General features: G+C 39.3%; 1 protein-coding gene across 2 annotated transcripts in view; it reads right to left on the bottom strand.

Annotated features, from left to right (window-relative positions):
- The window catches only part of LOC135220024 (CD209 antigen-like protein E), a 160,206-nt gene that overhangs the window by 126,606 nt on the left and 13,756 nt on the right, over positions 1-19,844 (bottom strand). Inside the window, exons 7-8 of one of the 2 annotated variants that reach the window (XM_064257340.1) lie at positions 17,659-17,760; positions 15,461-16,100 (exon numbers count right to left, since the gene is read on the bottom strand). The exons of the other annotated variant lie outside the window; for it this stretch is intronic. Of the exons in view, the coding sequence (XP_064113410.1) occupies positions 16,073-16,100; positions 17,659-17,760 (130 nt within the window). The 3' untranslated portion in view covers positions 15,461-16,072. Of the gene's footprint in view, positions 1-15,460; positions 16,101-17,658; positions 17,761-19,844 lie in introns of those variants that run through there. 2 annotated transcript variants of the gene reach the window in all.

Below are 19,844 nucleotides of genomic sequence, written 5' to 3' on the forward strand. Positions count from 1 at the left end.
TTAAGTAGTCTGTCTTCTTTTAGTTAATAATTCATTGTTGAAAAACGGAACACCATGTCTTGCTTATTTGGTATGATTTTAAAAGAGCCCAACTACTGAACAAAATCATCACGACGATATAAACTATGTTACTGCCGGAGATCGTTGAGGTTATGGAATCCATCGTCATAAAATGTATACTTGCTAGGCAAATATATCCATAATTAAATCAACTTTTAAATTACCCTATAACTACTGATCGTTCGTTCTGTTTTTGCTTAATATTTAATCTTATATTTAAGTGTTTGAAAACATACGAAGGCTCTTGTTATAATTATGTTTGTAAATGAGTCAGGACCACAGCATCTAAAATATTCGTCATAGAAAATGCTAGCGTTTGTAACTGGCAATACCTCGCAATTAAAATAAAAGAATATTATCTAAGATTTAAAGTCATCTGGGTCGAAATTATTACATCAATTATTATTATTATTCACATCAATTATATTATTATTCACATCAATTAATATTTCACTAGTGCGGCGAAGCCGTTTTTAGAAAATGTCCATTAAAAAACTTGGAAGGCAAAATTAGAAAAAAAAAAAAAATGCATTTTCCAGGGTTTTAACATCAACCTTTGTCTAATCAGAGGTGCTATAATAATACCACAAAGTATACATCATTATACATCATCAGAACGGTAATTTAATCTAGTTTAATTTCGTTTATAATAATGATTTTTGAAAATAAAAGCATTTTTTTAAGTATAACGCGAAAAATGAAACAAAAACGCTCTTTAATTTGGAACCCTTTTCGAACCATACCACCTTCATAAATTGAGTAAGTAAGATGTATATATATATTATATATATATATATATATATTATATATATATATATATATATATAAATTATTTTAATTTTAATATACAACGAAAATGTTTTCAGAAAATACCCATAAAAAAGTTAAAAGACAAAATTCGGAAAAAAAAATGTATTTTCAAGGTTTTAACATCAACATTTGTTTAATCATAGGTACTATACGAACAAAGAAAAGCAAACATCATTATATATCATTAGAAATGTCATTTACTCTACTTTTATTTCATATATAATAATGTCCTCGATAAAATGCATAGTTTAGGAGCATAATGCGAAAGTCTAAAAACATCGCGATTTCGGGGGTGTTTGCATCCTTAAAAATTTGCTAGTGCCCCCGTTTTTCTTTCTTTCTTGTTGCAAATAGTACTAGGGACCTATCAGAACCCTTTGATGTAGGAATTATTTGGTTAAAAAAATTTTTCCGGTTCGGCCAGTTTGATTTGTATAATATATAGTCTTAAAGTTCCTTGTTATTTTAGGTCATTTTGAAATGCTTTAATTTCTATTCTCGTTAATATATAGTAAACCCAAAATGCTATTCTTGGCGTTCATTAAAATGAATTTGATTGTAAAAAGCTTCAAAGACAAAGTATTTGATGGAAATACTCTCCCTAATTAATTTCTGATCTTTTCTGCACTGAATAAAGGTATCAAATAGTTTAGTTCTAAACAAAACACAAACATGGTTAAACACATCACTCATATTATTAAATATTCTTGAATATAATAATACTCTGAACGTTTATAAATGAAAATTATAAATAATGATTGGATGAGAAAGCAAAATGTAATTTTGACCAAAAATAATACTGTTCTGACCCACTTGAACAATGGAAGAATGAAAAAACCAACTCTTGCGTCGACATCTAAATGAAATTCGGCGACGAAAACTTAACTTAGGCCGCAGTCATTCAACAAGATTTTAATGCCATTTACACACAAAATCCAAGAAGTTACATATATCAAAATGAAGCTGAGAATTTTACCTTTAAAACGGTGCCTTGATATTTAAAAGATCTTTAGAAATATGAAAGACATGAAGGTAATTCCGTGAGTTCCGGGATCTCCGTGATAGAGTTCCGACTTCCGAGGGATGAACCTGGCAAAAAAAGAAAAAAAAAAACCGAGATGATATAGATCACAGAATTGACAGTATCTGAAGACCCATCGTGAAGGTGCCACAAAATTTCATCGAAAGGAAAACCCCAACCCCGACCCCATCCAAAATTCACAGGCCAAAGTAGCTGCGGTTTCAAATCTGAATCGGAATGTTTCGCCTTTCTTCGGAATAGTAGGCTACTCTCCTCCTCAATCTGGAGAATTTTCGATTTCCCTTCCTGGATCACACCGATGCAACAATGGATTTGAAGCCTAAAGAATCCATTTCTTCCATTTCGGATGAGAGAGAAAGGGAGGAAGGAATCTTCAACATCCTCTTCCATTCTTCAGAATCCAGGAGGGATTTTGAGAAAGTAACCATAAGACAACCGAAAGAGGGAGTTAGGTGGAGAGAGACTAAGTGCTTGTCTGTGTATGTGTCTGTGTGTGAAAGAGAAAGAGTGAGCGCTCACTCGTGTGAATGCTTGTGAGTATCAAAGCTTATGTGGAAGATGGATGGAAGAGTGTAAGGGAATGAATGTGTGAGTGCTAGGAGTCTCTCTCTCACCCTTTCAAATTGATCTTTTTCTTTTTCTTTGCAGATGCAGTAAACCGACCAGAGGAGATAAAGTCACAGGATTATAGTACTAACACAGGATACTACAACTGAGAACTAAAGACTAGACTCAGAAAATATGATGATCTCTGGAGAACACCTGGAATGAGGATCCTAAAGAAGTCAACGACAAGCATGGCTTGCAACTCCGATAAGGACCTAAACAAGCCTGTCTTAAAGAACACTTGGAATACGTACTGGACTAGACGGACGCTGGTGGGCAACCAGTAGCCGGGGGACTACTGGTTGCTTGCTGGCCCTGAAAAAAAACTCTGATAAGGACCTAAACAAGCCATAGGCCTTGAAGAAACGCTTGGAATACTGGACTAGACAGACGCTGGTGGGCAACCAGTAGCCGGGGGACTACTGGTTGCTTGCTGCCCTGAAAAAAACTCCGAATAAGGACTAAACAAGCCTAGGCCTTGAAGAACGCTTGGAATACTGGACTAGACGGACGCTGGTGGGCAACCAGTAGCCGGGGGAACTACTTGGTTGCTTGCTGGCCCTGAAAAAACTCCGATAAGGACCTAAACAAGCCTAGGCCTTGAAGAACGCTTGGAATACTGGACTAGACAGACACTGGTGGGCAACCAGTAGCCGGGGGACTACTGGTTGCTTGCTGGTCCTGAAAAAAACTCCGATAAGGACCTAAAGAAGCCTAGGCCTTGAAGAACACTTGGAATACTGGACTAGACAGAGGCTGGTGGGCAACCAGTAGCCGACAGACTACTGGTTGCTTGCTGGACCTGACGAAAAAAACTCCGATAGGGGGACTATAAACAAGCCTAAGCCTCCTTGAAGAACGCTTGGAATACTGGACTGGACAGACGCTGCAACCAGTAGCCGGGGGACGACTGGTTTTGCTTGCTGGTCCTGAAAAAAACTCCATAAGACTAAGCCTAGGGCCTTGAAGAACGCTTGGAATACTGGACTAGACAGACGCTGGTGGGCAACCAGTAGCCGGGGGACTACTGGTTGCTTGCTGGTCCTGAAAAAAACTCCGATATGGACCTAAACAAGCCTAGGCCTTGAAGAACGCTTGGAATACTGGACTGACCTGAACAGTGGGGGAACTGGCTAAAAAAAGAAGGAAACGCTAAGGCCTTAGAAGTAGACGGGGGACTACTGGTTGCTTGCTGGCCCTGAAAAAAAATCCGATAAGGACCTAAACAAGCCTAGGCCTTGAAGAACGCCTTGGAATACTGGACTAAGACAGACGCTGGTGGGCAAACCAGTAGCCGGGGGACTACTGGTTGCTTGCTGGCCCCTAAGAAAAAACTCGATAAGGACCTAACTGAAGCCTAGGCCTTGAGAACGGCTTAGACTAGGTGGCACCAGTAGCCGACATGGTTTGTTGCTGGCCTACTCGGATAAAAGAACTACCAAGGCTAGGCTAGAGAACGGGCCAGTAGCGACTACTGGTTGCTTGCTGGTCCTGAAAAAAAAATCCTAAGGACCTAAAAAGCCTAGGCCTGAAAAAACACTTGGAATACTGGACTGACAGACGCTTGGGCAACCAGTAGCCGGGGGACTAGGTTGCTTGCTGGCCCTGCCCAAAACAACTACGAAAAGGACCTAAAGAAGCCTAGGCCTTGAAGAACACTTGGAATACTGGACTAGACAGACGCTGGTGGGGCAACCAGTAGCCGGGGACTACTGGTTGCTTGCTGGTCCTGAAAAAACCTCCGATAAGGACCTAAACAAGCCTAGGCCTTGAAGAACACTTGGAATACTGGACCTAACAGACGCTGGTGGGGCAACCAGTAGCCGGGGGGACTAATGGTTGCTTGCTGGTCCTGAAAAAAAAAACTCCGATAAGGACCTAAAGAAGCCTAGGCTTGAAGAAACACTTGGAATACTGGACTAGACAGACGCTGGTGGGCAACCAGTAGCGGGGGGACCTACTGGTTGCTTGCTGGCCCTGAAAAACAACTACGAAAAGGGACTAAAGAAGCCTAGGCCTTGAAGAAACACTTGGAATACTGGACTAGACAGACGCTGGTGGGCAACCAGTAGCCGGGGGGACTACTGGTTGCTTGCTGGCCCTGAAAAAACAACTACGAAAAGGACCATAAAGAAGCCTAGGCCTTGAAGAACCCTTGGAATCTGGACTAGACAGACGCTGGTGGGCAAACCAGTAGAACCGGGGGACTACTTTTTTTTGGTGCTTTGCTGGTCCTGAAAACAACTACGATAAGGACCTAAAGAAGCCTAGGCCTGAAGAACACTTGGAATAGTTGGGACTAGACACAGACGCTGGTGGGCAACCAGTAGCCGGGGGACTACTGGTTGCTTGATGGCCCTGAAAACATATATGCAAAATATGGGTTATGCAATGCATAATGGGCTCAATACTTGCATATACTACTGTGGCAACCTCTGGCGCGGCGTAAAAACCGTAAGTCAATGCTTCCATATATGCATAGTATGGGTATGCAATGCATAATGGGCTCAATACTTGCATATACTACTGTGCAACCTCTGGCGCGGCGTAAAAACACCCATAAGTTCAATGCCTTTCATATGTCATATGCAAAATATGGGTTATGCAATGACAAGGGCCTCAATACTTGCATATACTACTGTGGCAACCTCTGGCCCGCGCGAAAAACGTAGGGTCAATGCCTCACTATCTGGACAAAAATGAAGTATGATGGGTTATGCATAATGGCTCAATCGGCATAACTACGTGGCACCTGGCGCGGCGTAAAAACCCGTAAGTTCAATGCCTTCATATATGCATAGTATGGGTATGCAATGCATAATGGGCTCAATACTTGCATATACTACTGTGGCAACCTCTCTGGCGCGGCGTAAAAACCCGTAAGTTCAATGCCTTCATATATGCATAGTATGGGTTATGCAATGCATAATGGGCTCAATACTTGCATATACTCTGGGTGGCAAAACGCACTGTAGGTCAATGCCTTCCATATATGCATAGTAGGGTTTGCAATGCATAATGGGCTCTACTTGCATATAATTGTGGCAACTGGCGCGGGTGAAAACCCTAATTCAATCCTTTCATATATGCATAGTATGGGTTATGCAATGCATAATGGGCTCAATACTGCATATACTACTGTGGCACCTCTGGCGCGGCGTAAAAACCCGTAAGTTCAATGCCTTCCATATATGCATAGTATGGGTTATGCAATGCATAATGGGCTCAATACTTGCATATACTACTGTGGCAACCTCTGGCGCGGCGTAAAAACCCGTAAGTTCAATGCCTTTCCATATATGCATAGTAATGGGTTTAGCAATGCATAATGGGCTCAATACTTGCATATACTACTGTGGCAACCTCTGGCGCGGCGTAAAAAACCGTAATTCAATGCCTTCATATGCATAGTATGGGTTATGCATGCATATGGGCTCAATACTTGCATATCTACTGTGGCAACCTCTGCGGCGACCCCGTAAACAACCCGTTAGTCAATGGGCTTCATATATGCAAAAATAAGAATTGTCATGAATGCATAATGGGCTCAATACTTGCTATACTACGTGGCAACTGGCGCGGCGTAAAAAACCCGTAAGTTCAATGCAATGCCTTTCATAATGCATAGTTATGGGTTATGCAATGCATAATGGGCTCAATACTTGCATACTCTGTGGGCAACCTCTGGCGGAGGCTAAAAATCCCCGTAAGGTTTCAATCCTTTCCATATATGCATAGTATGGGTTTATGAAAGGCATAATGGGCTTCAATACTTCCTAATATACTGTGGCACCCTCTGGGCGCCCGGTGCCGCGCACCCGTAAGTTCAATTCAAGCCTTTCCAATTTCATATTGCATAGTATGGGTTATGCAATGCATAATGGGCTCAATACTTGCATATACTACTGTGGGCAACCTCTGGCGCGGCGTAAAAACCCGTAAGTTCAATGCCTTCCATATATGCATAGTATGGGTTATGCAATGCATAATGGGCTCAATACTTGCATATACTACTGTGGAACCTCTGGCGCGGCGTAACCTTGTAAGTTCAATGGCCTTTCATATATGATAGTATGGGTTAGCCAATGGCATAATGCTCAAATACTGATATACTACTGTGGCAACCTCTGGCGCGGCGGAAAAACCCGTAAGTTCAATGCCTTTCATATATGCATAGTATGGGTTATGCAATGCATAAATGCTCAATACTTGCATATACTACTGTGGCAACCTCTTTGCGCGGCGTAAAACCCGTAAGTTCAAGCCTTCCATATATGCATAGTATGGGTTATGCATGCATAATGGGCCTCAATACTTGCATATACTACGGTGGCAACCTCTGGCGCGGCGTAAAAACCCGTAAGTTCAAATGCCTTTCAATATGCATAGTATGGGTTATGCAATGCAATAATGGGCTCAATACTTGCATATATACTGTGGCAACCTCTGGCGCGGCATAAAAACCCGTAAGTTCAATGCCTTTCATATATGCATAGTATGGTATGCAATGCATAATGGGCTCAATACTTGCATATACTACTGTGGCAACCCCTGGCGTGGCGTTAAAAAACCGTAAGGTTCAATGCCTTCCATAAAAAAACCCATGATTAGTTGTTATGAAATGCATAATGGGCAATAACTGCATTCCTACCTGTGGCAACCTCTGGCGCGGCGTACCCGTAAGTTCAAGGCCTTACATATTGCATAGATGGGTTATGCAACTGCATAATGGGCTCAATACTTGATTATACTACTGGGACCCTCGGAGCGGCGTAAAAACCCGTAGTTCAATGGCCTTTCAATATCCATAGTATGGGTTATGCAATGGCTTAATGCCTAAATACTTGGCCATATAACTGTGGCAAAAACCTATGGGCGCGGCGTAAAAACGTAAGTTCAATGCCTTCATATATGCATAGTATGGGTTATGCAATGCATAATGGGCTCAATACTTGCATATACTACTGTGGCAACCTCTGGCGCGGCGTAAAAACCCGTAAGTTCAATGCCTTTCATATATGCAAAATATGGGTTATGCAATGCATAATGGGCTCAATACTTGCATATACTACTGTGGCAACCTCTGGCGCGGCGTAAAAAACCCAGTAAGTTCAATGCCTTCCATATATGCATAGTATGGGTATGCAATGCATAATGGGCTCAATACTTGCATATATACTGTGGCAACCTCTGGCGCGGCGTAAAAAACCCGTAAGTTCAATGCCTTTCATATATGCAAAGTATGGGTTATGCAATGCATAATGGGCTCAATACTTGCATATACTACTGTGGCAACCTCTGGCGTGGCGTAAAACCCGTAAGTTCAATGCCTTCCATATATGCAAAATATGGGTTATGCAATGCATAATGGGCTCAATACTTGCATATACTACTGTGGCAACCTCTGGCGCGGCATAAAAACCCGTAAGTTCAATGACTTTCATATATGCAAAATATGGGTTATGTAATGCATAATGGGCTCAATACTTGCATATACTACTGTGGCAACCTCTGGTGCAGCGTAAAAACCCGTAAGTTCAATGCCTTTCATATATGCAAAATATGGGTTATGTAATGCATAATGGGCTCAATACTTGCATATACTACTGTGGCAACCTCTGGCGCTGTGTAAAAACCCGTAAGTTCAATGCCTTTCATATATGCAAAATATGGGTTATGCAATGCATAATGGGCTCAATACTTGCATATACTACTGTGGCAACCTCTGGCGCGGCGTAAAAACCCGTAAGTTCAATGCCCTTCATAAATGCTGGGTTGAATTCTTGCATATAATGCTGTGGCAACCTCTGGCGCGGCGTAAAAACTTGTAAGTTTAATGCCTTTCATATATGCAAAATATGGTTATGCCAAAGCATAATAATGGGCTCAATACTTGCAGTAATACTACTGTGGCAACCTCTGGCGCGGCGTAAAAACCCGTAAGTTCAATGCCTTTCATATATGCTGGGTTGAATACTTGCATATAATGCTGTGGCAACCTCTGGCGCGGCGTAAAAACTTGTAAGTTTAATGCCTTTCATATATGCAAAATATGGGTTATGCAATGCATAATGGGCTCAATACTTGCATATACTACTGTGGCAACCTCTGGCGCTGTGTAAAAACCCGTAAGTTTAATGCCTTTCATATATGCAAAATATGGGTTATGCAATGCATAATGGGCTCAATACTTGCATATACTACTGTGGCAACCTCTGGCGCCGGCGTATTAAAAACCTGTAAGTTCAATGCCTTTCATATATGCAATAATGGGTTATGTATAGGGTGATTTTACATCCCCCTTTGAGGGGGAACAGTTCCTCATTTTGATCCTTGATCCCCCTCCAAAAAATTGCTGTATTTGGTTTGGGACGCCCTAATGTCCCCCCCTTCAAACCTTTTTTTTTTATGTAATTACTACAGTTGTCCTTAAAAATTAGAGACTAATTTTTGTTTAAAATGTCAGCAATAAATAATGTCTGATGGGAATAAAAACAATGTCATTGATAAACCATATTTTATCATTTCCTGTTATTGGATATACTTAAAGATCAAATCAAGCCAAAAAATACGCCAAAGAATGACGTAAGAAGAATTTTTTTTTTTTTTTAGTTTAAAGAATAATTTTGTTTAAATTTTCAGCAATAATATCTGAATCAAAACATTAATTGATAGACCTTAAAAATGTCTGAATAAAACACTGATTGATAGACTTTCTTATTTATCATCACCTGTAATTGAATATATATGTATTAAACTTCTGAATTTGTTTATAAGGACTCAACATAAGTGCAAGTGCGTATGGTTCTTACTATATACTTTTGTCCCCTCTCGCAAGTCAAATAAATGGGCACCCTAGTATTGCAATGCATAATGGGTTGAATACTTGCATATACTATTGCGGTAACCTCTGGTGCGCATAAAACCCCCGTATGCCCCAGGGTGAGATCGTTTGCGATCACTAAAGGCCCATAATTATATATATTTATGTATGTAATATATAAAGTATATATATATATATATATATAATACACACATAAATATATGTACATAAATATATATATATAAATATATATACATACATACATACATACATATATATATATATATATATATATATATATATTATATATATATATATATATATATATATATATATATATATATATATGGCTGACTGTCTGAGTGAGTGTGTATGTGAATGTGTACTAAAAATGGCTGTCTAGCTGTGTATCTACAATATGTAAATGTGTGTGTATATACTTTATGTATGTATGTATGTATATATATATATATATATATATATATATATATATATATATATATATATATATATAGATATATATATATATATATGTATATATAATATCCATTCGGGTCAAAAATTAAGTAGGCCTGAACACTCAAACATAAAAAATCACGCAATCAATTGCAAGATAGAGGTTAAGAAACAATACTTTTCTATTTTAGGCTCAGTTAAAGACTCCGATTACCTAACCACTCTAGAGTCATTATATATTAAACGTCTTGTTCCCTCATTGAATAGTGGAGTTTCATCTTCTCTGCTTTATCTGGCATAGTCAACATTTTAACTTCTAGCCCAAGTCTAGTCAGACTACCTCCTTCCTTCTCAACTAACAGTTGGTTGTGATTAGTATTTGTTTTTTATTTGTACTTTTTACTTTTTCGTTTTTCTTGTCAATTTAGTCCTTTCTGTCAATTTTAAGTTAATTTTAGTCTTATATTTTTTTTTACTATATTAAGAATCCTGCTCTTATTTAATGTAATAAATATGTGTTTTTATCTCAACAGACTGAAGATGCACATTGATGTGCGAAACGTCTCAAATAAATGTTTCTTCTGATGTGGTTGTCTGTTAGCGTCACCTACATTGACACCCATCGGTCAATAGACCTAAGGAGAAGTGGCAGAGCCTATCAGATCCTAGAGGAAAATATCGATGGTGTGGGTATGAAGGAAAGAGAGGGATGCCAAGATGGCCCTTTTCGAAGGCAGTTAACCATCGGTCAAGAGATGGGGTAGAACGTATTCCCCCCCCCTCGTCGCCCTTTGCCGGTTTTCCTCGCTCAGTCTCAACCTCGCTGGTACTATAGATATTAAGTAAAATTTCACTCGGGCCCTTGTGTAAATTCATTAGAATATAAGACTGTTAAATTAATCACTAAGCGTTTGATTTCTGCATGACCCACAGTAACTTAAGAGACCCACACGACCCAGGTCGTGGTCATAATTTTGGTGTCAGGTGTGGGGTACACTGCGAAGCACTAATTTAATATTAAATATAGTGATTTTGGGTCTTGCGAGGCGTGGATTCGGTGACATTGTTCAGTGTCTTTATGATTGGAAAATACACGACGGAGCGGTCATATGAAACAACAACACAAAAGGGGCGACGTTGAAGTGATACGGTAAAACAAAATTTAGCTCGCCTTCATGTAACTAATGTCAAAGTAATGAGCGGTAGATAGCGAAGAAAGTCGTCGTGCGATATTGCAATGCTGAGTGTGAGACATCGTGAAACGGGTGAATACACGCACAAACATGCTGTGCATAAAACGGCCAACAGATTAGAAAAACTGCATGCAGTGTATAAGCGAGGGAAAGACAGAAAGGACGAGTGTCGTATAATTGGAGAGAAGATTTGCACTCCCCAAATCAAAACCAGCCAGACGCTGGTTACGATAGCAAGTGGAAGGAGGTGATCGTCAGAACAGTGATCAGCAGACCCTTTGCATACCATCGACGATGTTCAGAAACGGATCAAAGATGGCGGACGGCAATGCGCGCCCGCCAAAATTCTTTCCCGCCAAGGGGAAAGACGAATGCCCGGAGTCAGCTGTGTGCTCCCAAGAGAACAGGGGAAACCTTGTTGGGCAGCGGGAGGGATACCAGTTCTCCCCCCTTAAGAGTAGCAGAGTGAGACTGTCGGAGTAGGGGACTCCCCCTACAGGACAGCACACCCCCCTCAAGAGCGGGAATGGGTCGGAAGGAGATGGGCACTTTCCTCCTTCCCCTAGCCCCTCTAGCCGCTGAGGAGACGGTATTCACCTTCAGGATGGATGGGGGAGTGTGAGCTGTAAGCTTCGTCTGGCATAAACCAAGCTGTTAGAAGTTAGAATGATCGTAGAGTAAGAGAAGCTGACAGCTGTCGGATGGCGGCTGACGACAGCAAGGGAGTGTAGCAAGACACTCCTCCCCTCCCCTCAAGAGGAAGGGGAAGGCGACGTGGAGAGAGGAAGGAGGGTCAGCTGGGATCCTTCCTTGGCACAAGGGAGACGAGGAGAGTAATTACTGACCAGCGTGAATAATCGTCAGTGAGGGTCTTTGTGAAGAATTTAACGTCGTGTGTGAAAAATTTTGGGCAACCCGCATTGAAAAAATTTTTTGTTTGTTGTTTGTTTTATTCACTGTAGTTTATGTTATATTATTAATAATTATTCAGTAATTATGATAATTGTATTGTTGAGACTGCTACAACCAGGTTCCATGATTCCTGATGCCACCGCCAGATGTCGGTGTGTGTTTCGTTGTTGCTGTCCAACCCCGCTCATTACAATAAAGTTAAGTTGTAACATGTGAGTTTATATCATGAATAATCCATCACCTCCAATGAACGACATCGAGACACATTAGCGGACCTGAAATTGTTGAGGCTCGTGATGGGAATAGGTGGCGGAGAGATCCCAATGCCTCCCTCCCACATTTGTTTACGCTGAGGATTGAGCCTGGGGGTCCCACCGATGCCACCGCTGGGGTGGTAAGAGTGAGCGACATTTTCTCGCTCTTTTTGTCTGATCATATGCTAGCCGAGATTGTCTTGCGTTCCAATGATCGACTTGCCCTTTTGAGGAATAATTATCATCATAAGGGCAGTGTTGCCCACAGGGACATGGATCTGAGGGAACTGAAGGGGTTCATTGGGACCTGATAATAACGGCTGTAAGATCAAACAATCACACCACAATGAGTGACATGTGGGATCTTCCGGAGGGCAATCAGCAAGCGTCGTTTTGCCCTGCTAACGAGAGATTCGTTTTGATGATTCAGCCACCAGAGCGGAGTGAGCGAGGACAGATCACCTTGCTCCCTTTCGCAAAGCTTTTGATCATGTGGTGGCTATTGCAGACAAAATTACTCTCCCGGGTCCGAGGTTGGCAAAACCAATGTTTTTCTTTTTAAACCAAAAACCTGTTTTTTTGGGGGGTTTTAACTATGAAATATAGTTTTTCATTTTTTTTTTTGTGCTACTAGCCATGGTTTTTTTTATGGGTTTATTCATTTTTTTTATATTTGGGCTACCCAGAAACAAAACTAAAGCAATTTTAACGATAATCACACAATTCTTGCGGCCCTATATGTATTTGACATACAAGTTCGAGTTTTCAGTCATCTTTCATCTTACCCCTTGCTCCTGGTGGAATGCATTAAAAGGCAAAATCGATATCAGTGTGATAGAACATATCTGTGGTTTGCTTAATGGACTTACTTCAAGTGGCAAGCATTGAGAGAATCTTTTCTATTTTTGGTTTGGTACACTCCAAACTCAACAGACTGGGAATTAAAAAGGCAAAAGGCAGGGAAGTTGGTTTTTTACACAAAGTTTTAAACAAAGACTATAATGTAGATGAACAGACTAATTGTTTTGTTTTTGAAGTGTTGATCAAGTTACCTTGACATTGAAATTTTTTACTTTGTATAAACAATTTTGTCTGAAAAATTATGCATGGTCAGAGGCTAGGATTTGGATGAATAACTTATTTTTTTCTTCATATCATACCTGTTGCTAACATTTGTAGTCAACACTAAATGGTGTTTTATTTTTAAAAATTTCTTTTATTTGAATGTCTTTTTTACCTATTTCAACTTGAAATGAATAATTGTTTCTCTTTCTCAAGCTATGATTAACATGACTGGTTTCTTTCTATATAACTAACACCCCCCCCCCCTTTTTTTATTAAAGATATAAAAATAATTTTACAATTTCTATTAACCTAATTATCTGAAGTTTACAATTGTATGAATATGTTCAGTTACAATCAAATGTATATTATGGCATGGTTACACAAATATACTGTAAGATAGTTACAATTACCAAAAATATATATTTTTTTTTTTTTTTTACCTAACAAAATAATAGTTATAAAGGAAACATGAAGACTAAAAATATAAAAACCAAAAAAACCCATGTTTTTATAGACTGGTTTTAAACCATTTTCACTGTGGATGAGCAGCTCTAGCCAGGTAGGAAGTGACTGTTGCTGGCCTATTATCATAAACTCCATCTTCTCCTGTTTGAATTTTCCTTCCTCCTGATCCTTACTACTCTTAACGTTAACATTTTCTTACTTTTTACTGTCCCCCTCACTTCCTTACTTTTATACTTTCTTTCTACTATCCCTCCTTAGTAGTCATTCATGAATTTTCATCTCTTCTCATGGCACACATGGCTATACCTCGCCCTTCGACTTCCTCCACCTTGTTGCATTTCTCTCTGCTAAAAGACTGGCAGGTAAAAGATTCGTAAAAGAGACAAATAAATTGACAGAGCAACAATATTGTATTTTGACCAATAAACTCCAGCTCTCGCATCTGTGGAAAATGATAAAAGGCAAAACTGGGGCACTATTTATTTTGACAGGAACAAGTGAAGTTTGAAAACAAATTACCACAAGGATAAAAGAAACATAGGATCAGGTCTTGCTCGGTCTTCATGTATCAAGCAGCTTCCAAAGGACTGGTACATTATTAAAAAAAAAAAAAAAAAAAAAAAAGTTAGCTGACAACTGCGAAGAGTAGGCGGAGCTTCTTAGATTGAGAGGGGTGTGTTATTCATAAACTCTTCGCTAGAGACCAAATGCAGATATTATTTATTGGGGGTTTTTTTGGGGGAAAATAACAATCATATAATTTCTTGTTATTTGGACCAGACTTAACTACAATCATTAAAATCTTTACCTTTCACATATTTCTGTGGAAATGTGGATCAAAACTTATACATCTTTAAGCTGATAGTATTTATAGATTCTTATTAAACTCTCTTTTATAAACTAACTTAAGTCTTGACATTTAATTAGTACAGGAATGTTTTTTTTTTTTTGTGTCTCCAGTTGATATCATGATTATTAACTCTTAACATGAGCAAAAAATTGCACATATTCTGTATATATCTTTAAGTCTTTGATGCTGCTTAATTCTCTTTTCCAGTGATGTACCATTTTGATCCACACAGAATTTATCATGAGAATTACATTGGATTTGATTGTGCACATTCTTGGGACTGTCATCACAGTTGTTTATTAATTTTTTGTTTTTTTAATGAAATTAATGCCCTCCTGTGGGCAGTAATTTCATAAAAAATGTCTTTCATGTAATTCTGATACAAGAATATTGTTTGTGCGATATGTTTCTGTTTCATCACTGTAAGAAGTCCTTTATTTTGCCAATCTCATTACATTGTCTAATACATTATCAGGAAGTGTTAATCCCTTATACATCTTCCTAATAACATTTATTTCTTCATGGATATATTCAGGACTATTGCCAGTAATGCCCACAAAAAATTATGTCAACACCGATTTCTTAACTTAAGTGTTGAAGCCCACATAAATGCAAATTCATTGCTTCTGTGAATATCGCAGTCCAAAGAGGTTAGGCTATAATCATTTTCCCTATTTATAACAAAACACAGTGAGATAATAATAAAAAAAGGCTCAAGCTGTTCACATCCTTCATCTTCATTCTCAAAAGTGTATAAATTCACGCACAGTCACATCTGAAACACTTATCTATTGTCAGAAAATTCTTCAAACTGGTTTGGTGGTTCTCCAGTAGAAACTTTGCTAGATACTATTTGCATTTTCTACAAAATCAGTCGGTCATACCTCATGATGAACTAATCTTTGGGGGCGACAATTCGTCTTCCGTGATTTTCTGTTGGCCTCAGGATTTTGTCATTTGTGGAAATTCATTTAAAAGTGCAATCCTTTTTTGAAGTGCATACAAGAGCAACATATACTATTAAGCTCTGTGAAGCTAAGTGTCTTCTTCAAGTTAAAATGGTCATAATTAGCTTTTAAAATCAATCCTATTAATTTTGGTGATTTAACTATATCATCACAAACTCTAACCACTAAAAGTAGGTAAATGGTGCTCCCTAATCCCCTCTGAGTTGATAAAACCTTGGCTACTACTTACTCAGCTGACCAAATCGAGTCAATCTTCAATTTGATTATGGAACGAGAGAGCAAACCAGCATCTTGTGTACAACTCACAGTGTCTCAGGAAAACAGGAATTTTCTACTCAAGATAATTATCATCACTGAATAGAATGTAAAATTAATACTATATATGTATATATTTCCTCTCTAGTTACCCTCCTTTGTTAGGTTATACCTCTATGAGGGTCAGTTCATGACACCCTGTCTTGTGCAGTGCAGATTGCAACATATGCTAGTTGCAGAGAACTGTCTACAGATTGCAACCTATGCTAGTTGCAGAGAACTGTCCCTACACAGGCAATGTTGTTAGTCCATCTTAAGAGGCTGGTTTTTCGCAGATGTAGCTGAAAAGAAAGTCGTTGTTTTAAAAAAAGAAAGCATTTTTGAAGAAAAAAAGAGCAAATCACTCTTAAGTCTTTCCAACAACAGTCTGATGAAACACATTTAGTCAATGGTTACAGCAGGAGTTATGACTTGTTGTTGAGGTTCCAGTTGCTGTAAAAAGTAAATTGCTTTAAACATAAGAGCCTCTAATATGTCATGTGAGGAGAAAACAAGACAGTATGACTTATGTATAAAAGTTTATAAAAAGACAGCATACTAAGTTAACCATATTTCTCTATTAATAAGTGCCCATTTTTATCTAACAAATACCATACAAGTTTGATAACTGACAATTTCGTCTGAACTATTTGTTTTGTTTTAAGAGAGAGAGAGAGAGAGAGAGAGAGAGACCCCTTACCCTGGTCAATATTCATTACGGCTTCATCTATCTGGCATACCACTCCGAATTCATTAGTGAAAAAATGGGTGGATTAGGGCCAGTGGTTCCCAAACTGGGGTCGGGGTCCGTAGACCCCTGGGTGTCCTGGAGAAGGGCCTAAGGGTTCTGAGAACACAAGGAAAAATTAATATTTTTTCAACTCCATAAAAAAAATATACATACAATAAAAAATGTACATAACTGATTCCCTATCATCCTAGTGTCGGTGTTATCGACACTTTGGTGCGCAAGCAGCTAACTTGCACATCTTTCTTACATCATTATTCATAACGTAAGCTTATTTTCAAATTAATTACGACGTAGCAACTCCCGGTATGGTAATGATAACTTTTGATTGGCTATCAGGGTCCTCAGCTGGGACTCATCATATTTGGAGGTCCTCGTTATGGCCAAGTTTGGGAACCACTGGACTAGGCAGTGGCATATCCCTGTGGTAGGGGTGTAAGAATACTACCACTGTAAGTCCTGTGTGTTGTAAAAGGTTACTAAAAGGAGCGCTGTTGCCTTGCACTCGTATTTTTTAGTAAAGGGCTAGGCCCACTGCCAATAACTGTGGAAACTGCTGCCTTGCAAGTGGGCTTTTCAGTCAAAGGCAAGGCCGAAGCCAATAACTGTGGTTGATGACAGCCAGTGCATGCAGTCGTAAAAACCCCTTTGACAAGCAATAAGCCATGCCTGATGCATGCAGTGGGGAAGGCGCATCGGGTAACTGATCCCTTAATGTAGGAATAATGGTGGGAAAGAAGGACTAGGCAGTGGCAATTATCCCGTCGAATTTCTTACACAATGTCATTGTCTTGAGTCAGACGTTTTAAGATCAAAGATTTGAGCACAGCACGAAAAGTGGACAGGGTTTCTCTGGAAGCACTATTTTCAGATTTAATGTCTCTGGAACGATAAACAATCTTCCAAGACGAGGTTATGATCTTTTCAAATGTAACTGAATTTTGTCTCAATGAAAAGAGTGGTCAGAAGGGGATCTAAGTCTGTACAAGAAAGACACTTTGCTGTTATCAGTTAAGGGTTTCGTTGTCTCTCTTTCTCTCATAAGACTCTGTTCATATATAGTAGAAGGTAACTTGGTTGCAACTATGAAATTCAGAGATTAGTATTCTTACCAGTGATACGAGTAATAACAATCTTCATCATTCCAAGTACCGTCCGAATATATCACAACACAGTCTTGTCCATTGTTATCGTTTGGTTGCCCGACTGCCCAGCTAAAAGTAATGAACAGTTAAGATTAGTATGACGTTAATATTTCACATTAAAAATATGAAGAATATCATGTATACAAATGTTCGCTACATCTTTCTTTCTCTGTGTGGGGTGGGTTTTTATGTTCTTGTACATAAATAACATAATAACCCGAAATAAAAGGAGTTCATTTATCTCCTGAATATCGTGAATGCTTTGTATTGTCAGGACTAGGTAATGTCAAAGAATGGCTAAAAACTAGAAGCTAATGGCCTATTTGTGAAGGAGAGAAATTTCATTACTCTCCTGAAATCCATAAAGCAAAAATCCTTGCCACTGAAAAGCGTCAACGTTACATTGGGGAACAATAGGTACATCATAAGTGTATAATACAGGGTGTCGATAAAGTCATTCCCTGATTAATAAAATTATTAACTAAAATTCTCGTGGATATGACCGTACAACGTTCACATTATGTTGAGCAATTACTAAAGTTTCTTTTGTTTACTCTATCCGCCAGCTGAGTCAAGAATAGCACAAATGGTGTCATTGTAGGAGAAAGCCCAGTGTGTGTTATGGTACCGCAAAACAAATCGCCTGTTACAGTTCAACACTATGTCCGCAAAAACAAATCGCCTGTTCAGTTCAACACTATGGTCCGCAAAACAAATCGCCTGTTACAGTTCAACACTATGGTACCGCAAAACAAATCGCCTGTTACAGTTCAACACTATGGTACCGCAAAACAAATCACCTGTTACAGTTCATCGCAAGTTCAGAAATGAGTATCGACGTGATCCACCAGATTCTAAAAGCATTAAAGCCATGTATTGAAAGTTCACAGAGACCGGATCCCCGTAAGAGAAGCGGTAGACCCAGTTAAGTGATGCATTCGTTTGTTGCTGTGCGCGACAGAATGGCCACCACGTTCACCCTCCTGATTTTTTTCTTATGGGGTTATATCAAGGATAAAGCGTACAGTGCACCAGTACCTAATGTTGAAACCTTAAAAGCAATGTAACTATGGAGAAGTTGGAGAATACCTGGAGTGAGATTGAATTTCGCTTAAGACATACTCCGGCAACAAAGGGGGCACATGTTGAAATTTATTAGTAATGTTAAAAAGAAAAAAAAATTTTTAAAAAAAAATTTTTTGTTTGTTTGTTTTGTTTTATTCACTGTAGTTTATGTTATATTATTAATAATTATTCAGTAATTATGATAATTGTATTGTTGAGACTGCTACCAACAGTTCCATGATTCCTGATGCCACCGCCAGATGTCGGTGTGTGTTGTTGTTGCTGTAACCCCGCTCATTACAATAAAGTTAAGTTGTAACATGTGAGTTTATATCATGAATATCACCTCCAATGAACGACATCGAGACACATAGGACCTGAAATTGTTGAGGCTCGTGATGGGAATAGGTGGCGGAGAGATCCCAATGCCTCCCTCCCACATTTGTTTACGCTGAGGATTGAGCCTGGGGGTCCCACCGATGCCACCGCTGGGTGGTAAGAGTGAGCGACATTTTCTCGCTCTTTTTGTCTGATCATATGCTAGCCGAGTTGAGTTGTCTTGCGTTCCAATGATCGACTTGCCCTTTTGAGGAATAATTATCATCATAAGGGCATGTTGCCCACAGGGACATGGATCTGAGGAACTGAAGGGGTTCATTGGGATCCTGATAATACCGGCTGTAAGATCAAACAATCACACCACAATGAGTGACATGTGGGATCTTCCGGAGGGCAATCAGCAAGCGTCGTTTTGCCCTGCTAACGAGAGATTCGTTTTGATGATTCAGCCACCAGAGCGGAGTGAGCGAGGACAGATCACCTTGCTCCCTTTCGCAAAGCTTTTGATCATGTGGTGGCTATTGCAGACAAAATTACTCTCCCGGGTCCAGGGTTGGCAAAACCAATGTTTTTTTTTTTTAAACCAAAAACCTTGTTTGTTTTGGGGGGTTTAACTATGAAATATAGTTTTGTTTTTTCATTTTTTTGTGCTACTAGCCATGGTTTTTTTTATGGGTTTATTTCATATTTGGGCTACCCAGAACAAAACTAAAGCAATTTTAATGATAATCACACAATTCTGCGGCCCT

This window comes from Macrobrachium nipponense, chromosome 1 (assembly GCF_015104395.2).
Source record: "Macrobrachium nipponense isolate FS-2020 chromosome 1, ASM1510439v2, whole genome shotgun sequence".
NCBI classification, from domain to species: Eukaryota; Metazoa; Arthropoda; class Malacostraca; order Decapoda; family Palaemonidae; genus Macrobrachium; species Macrobrachium nipponense.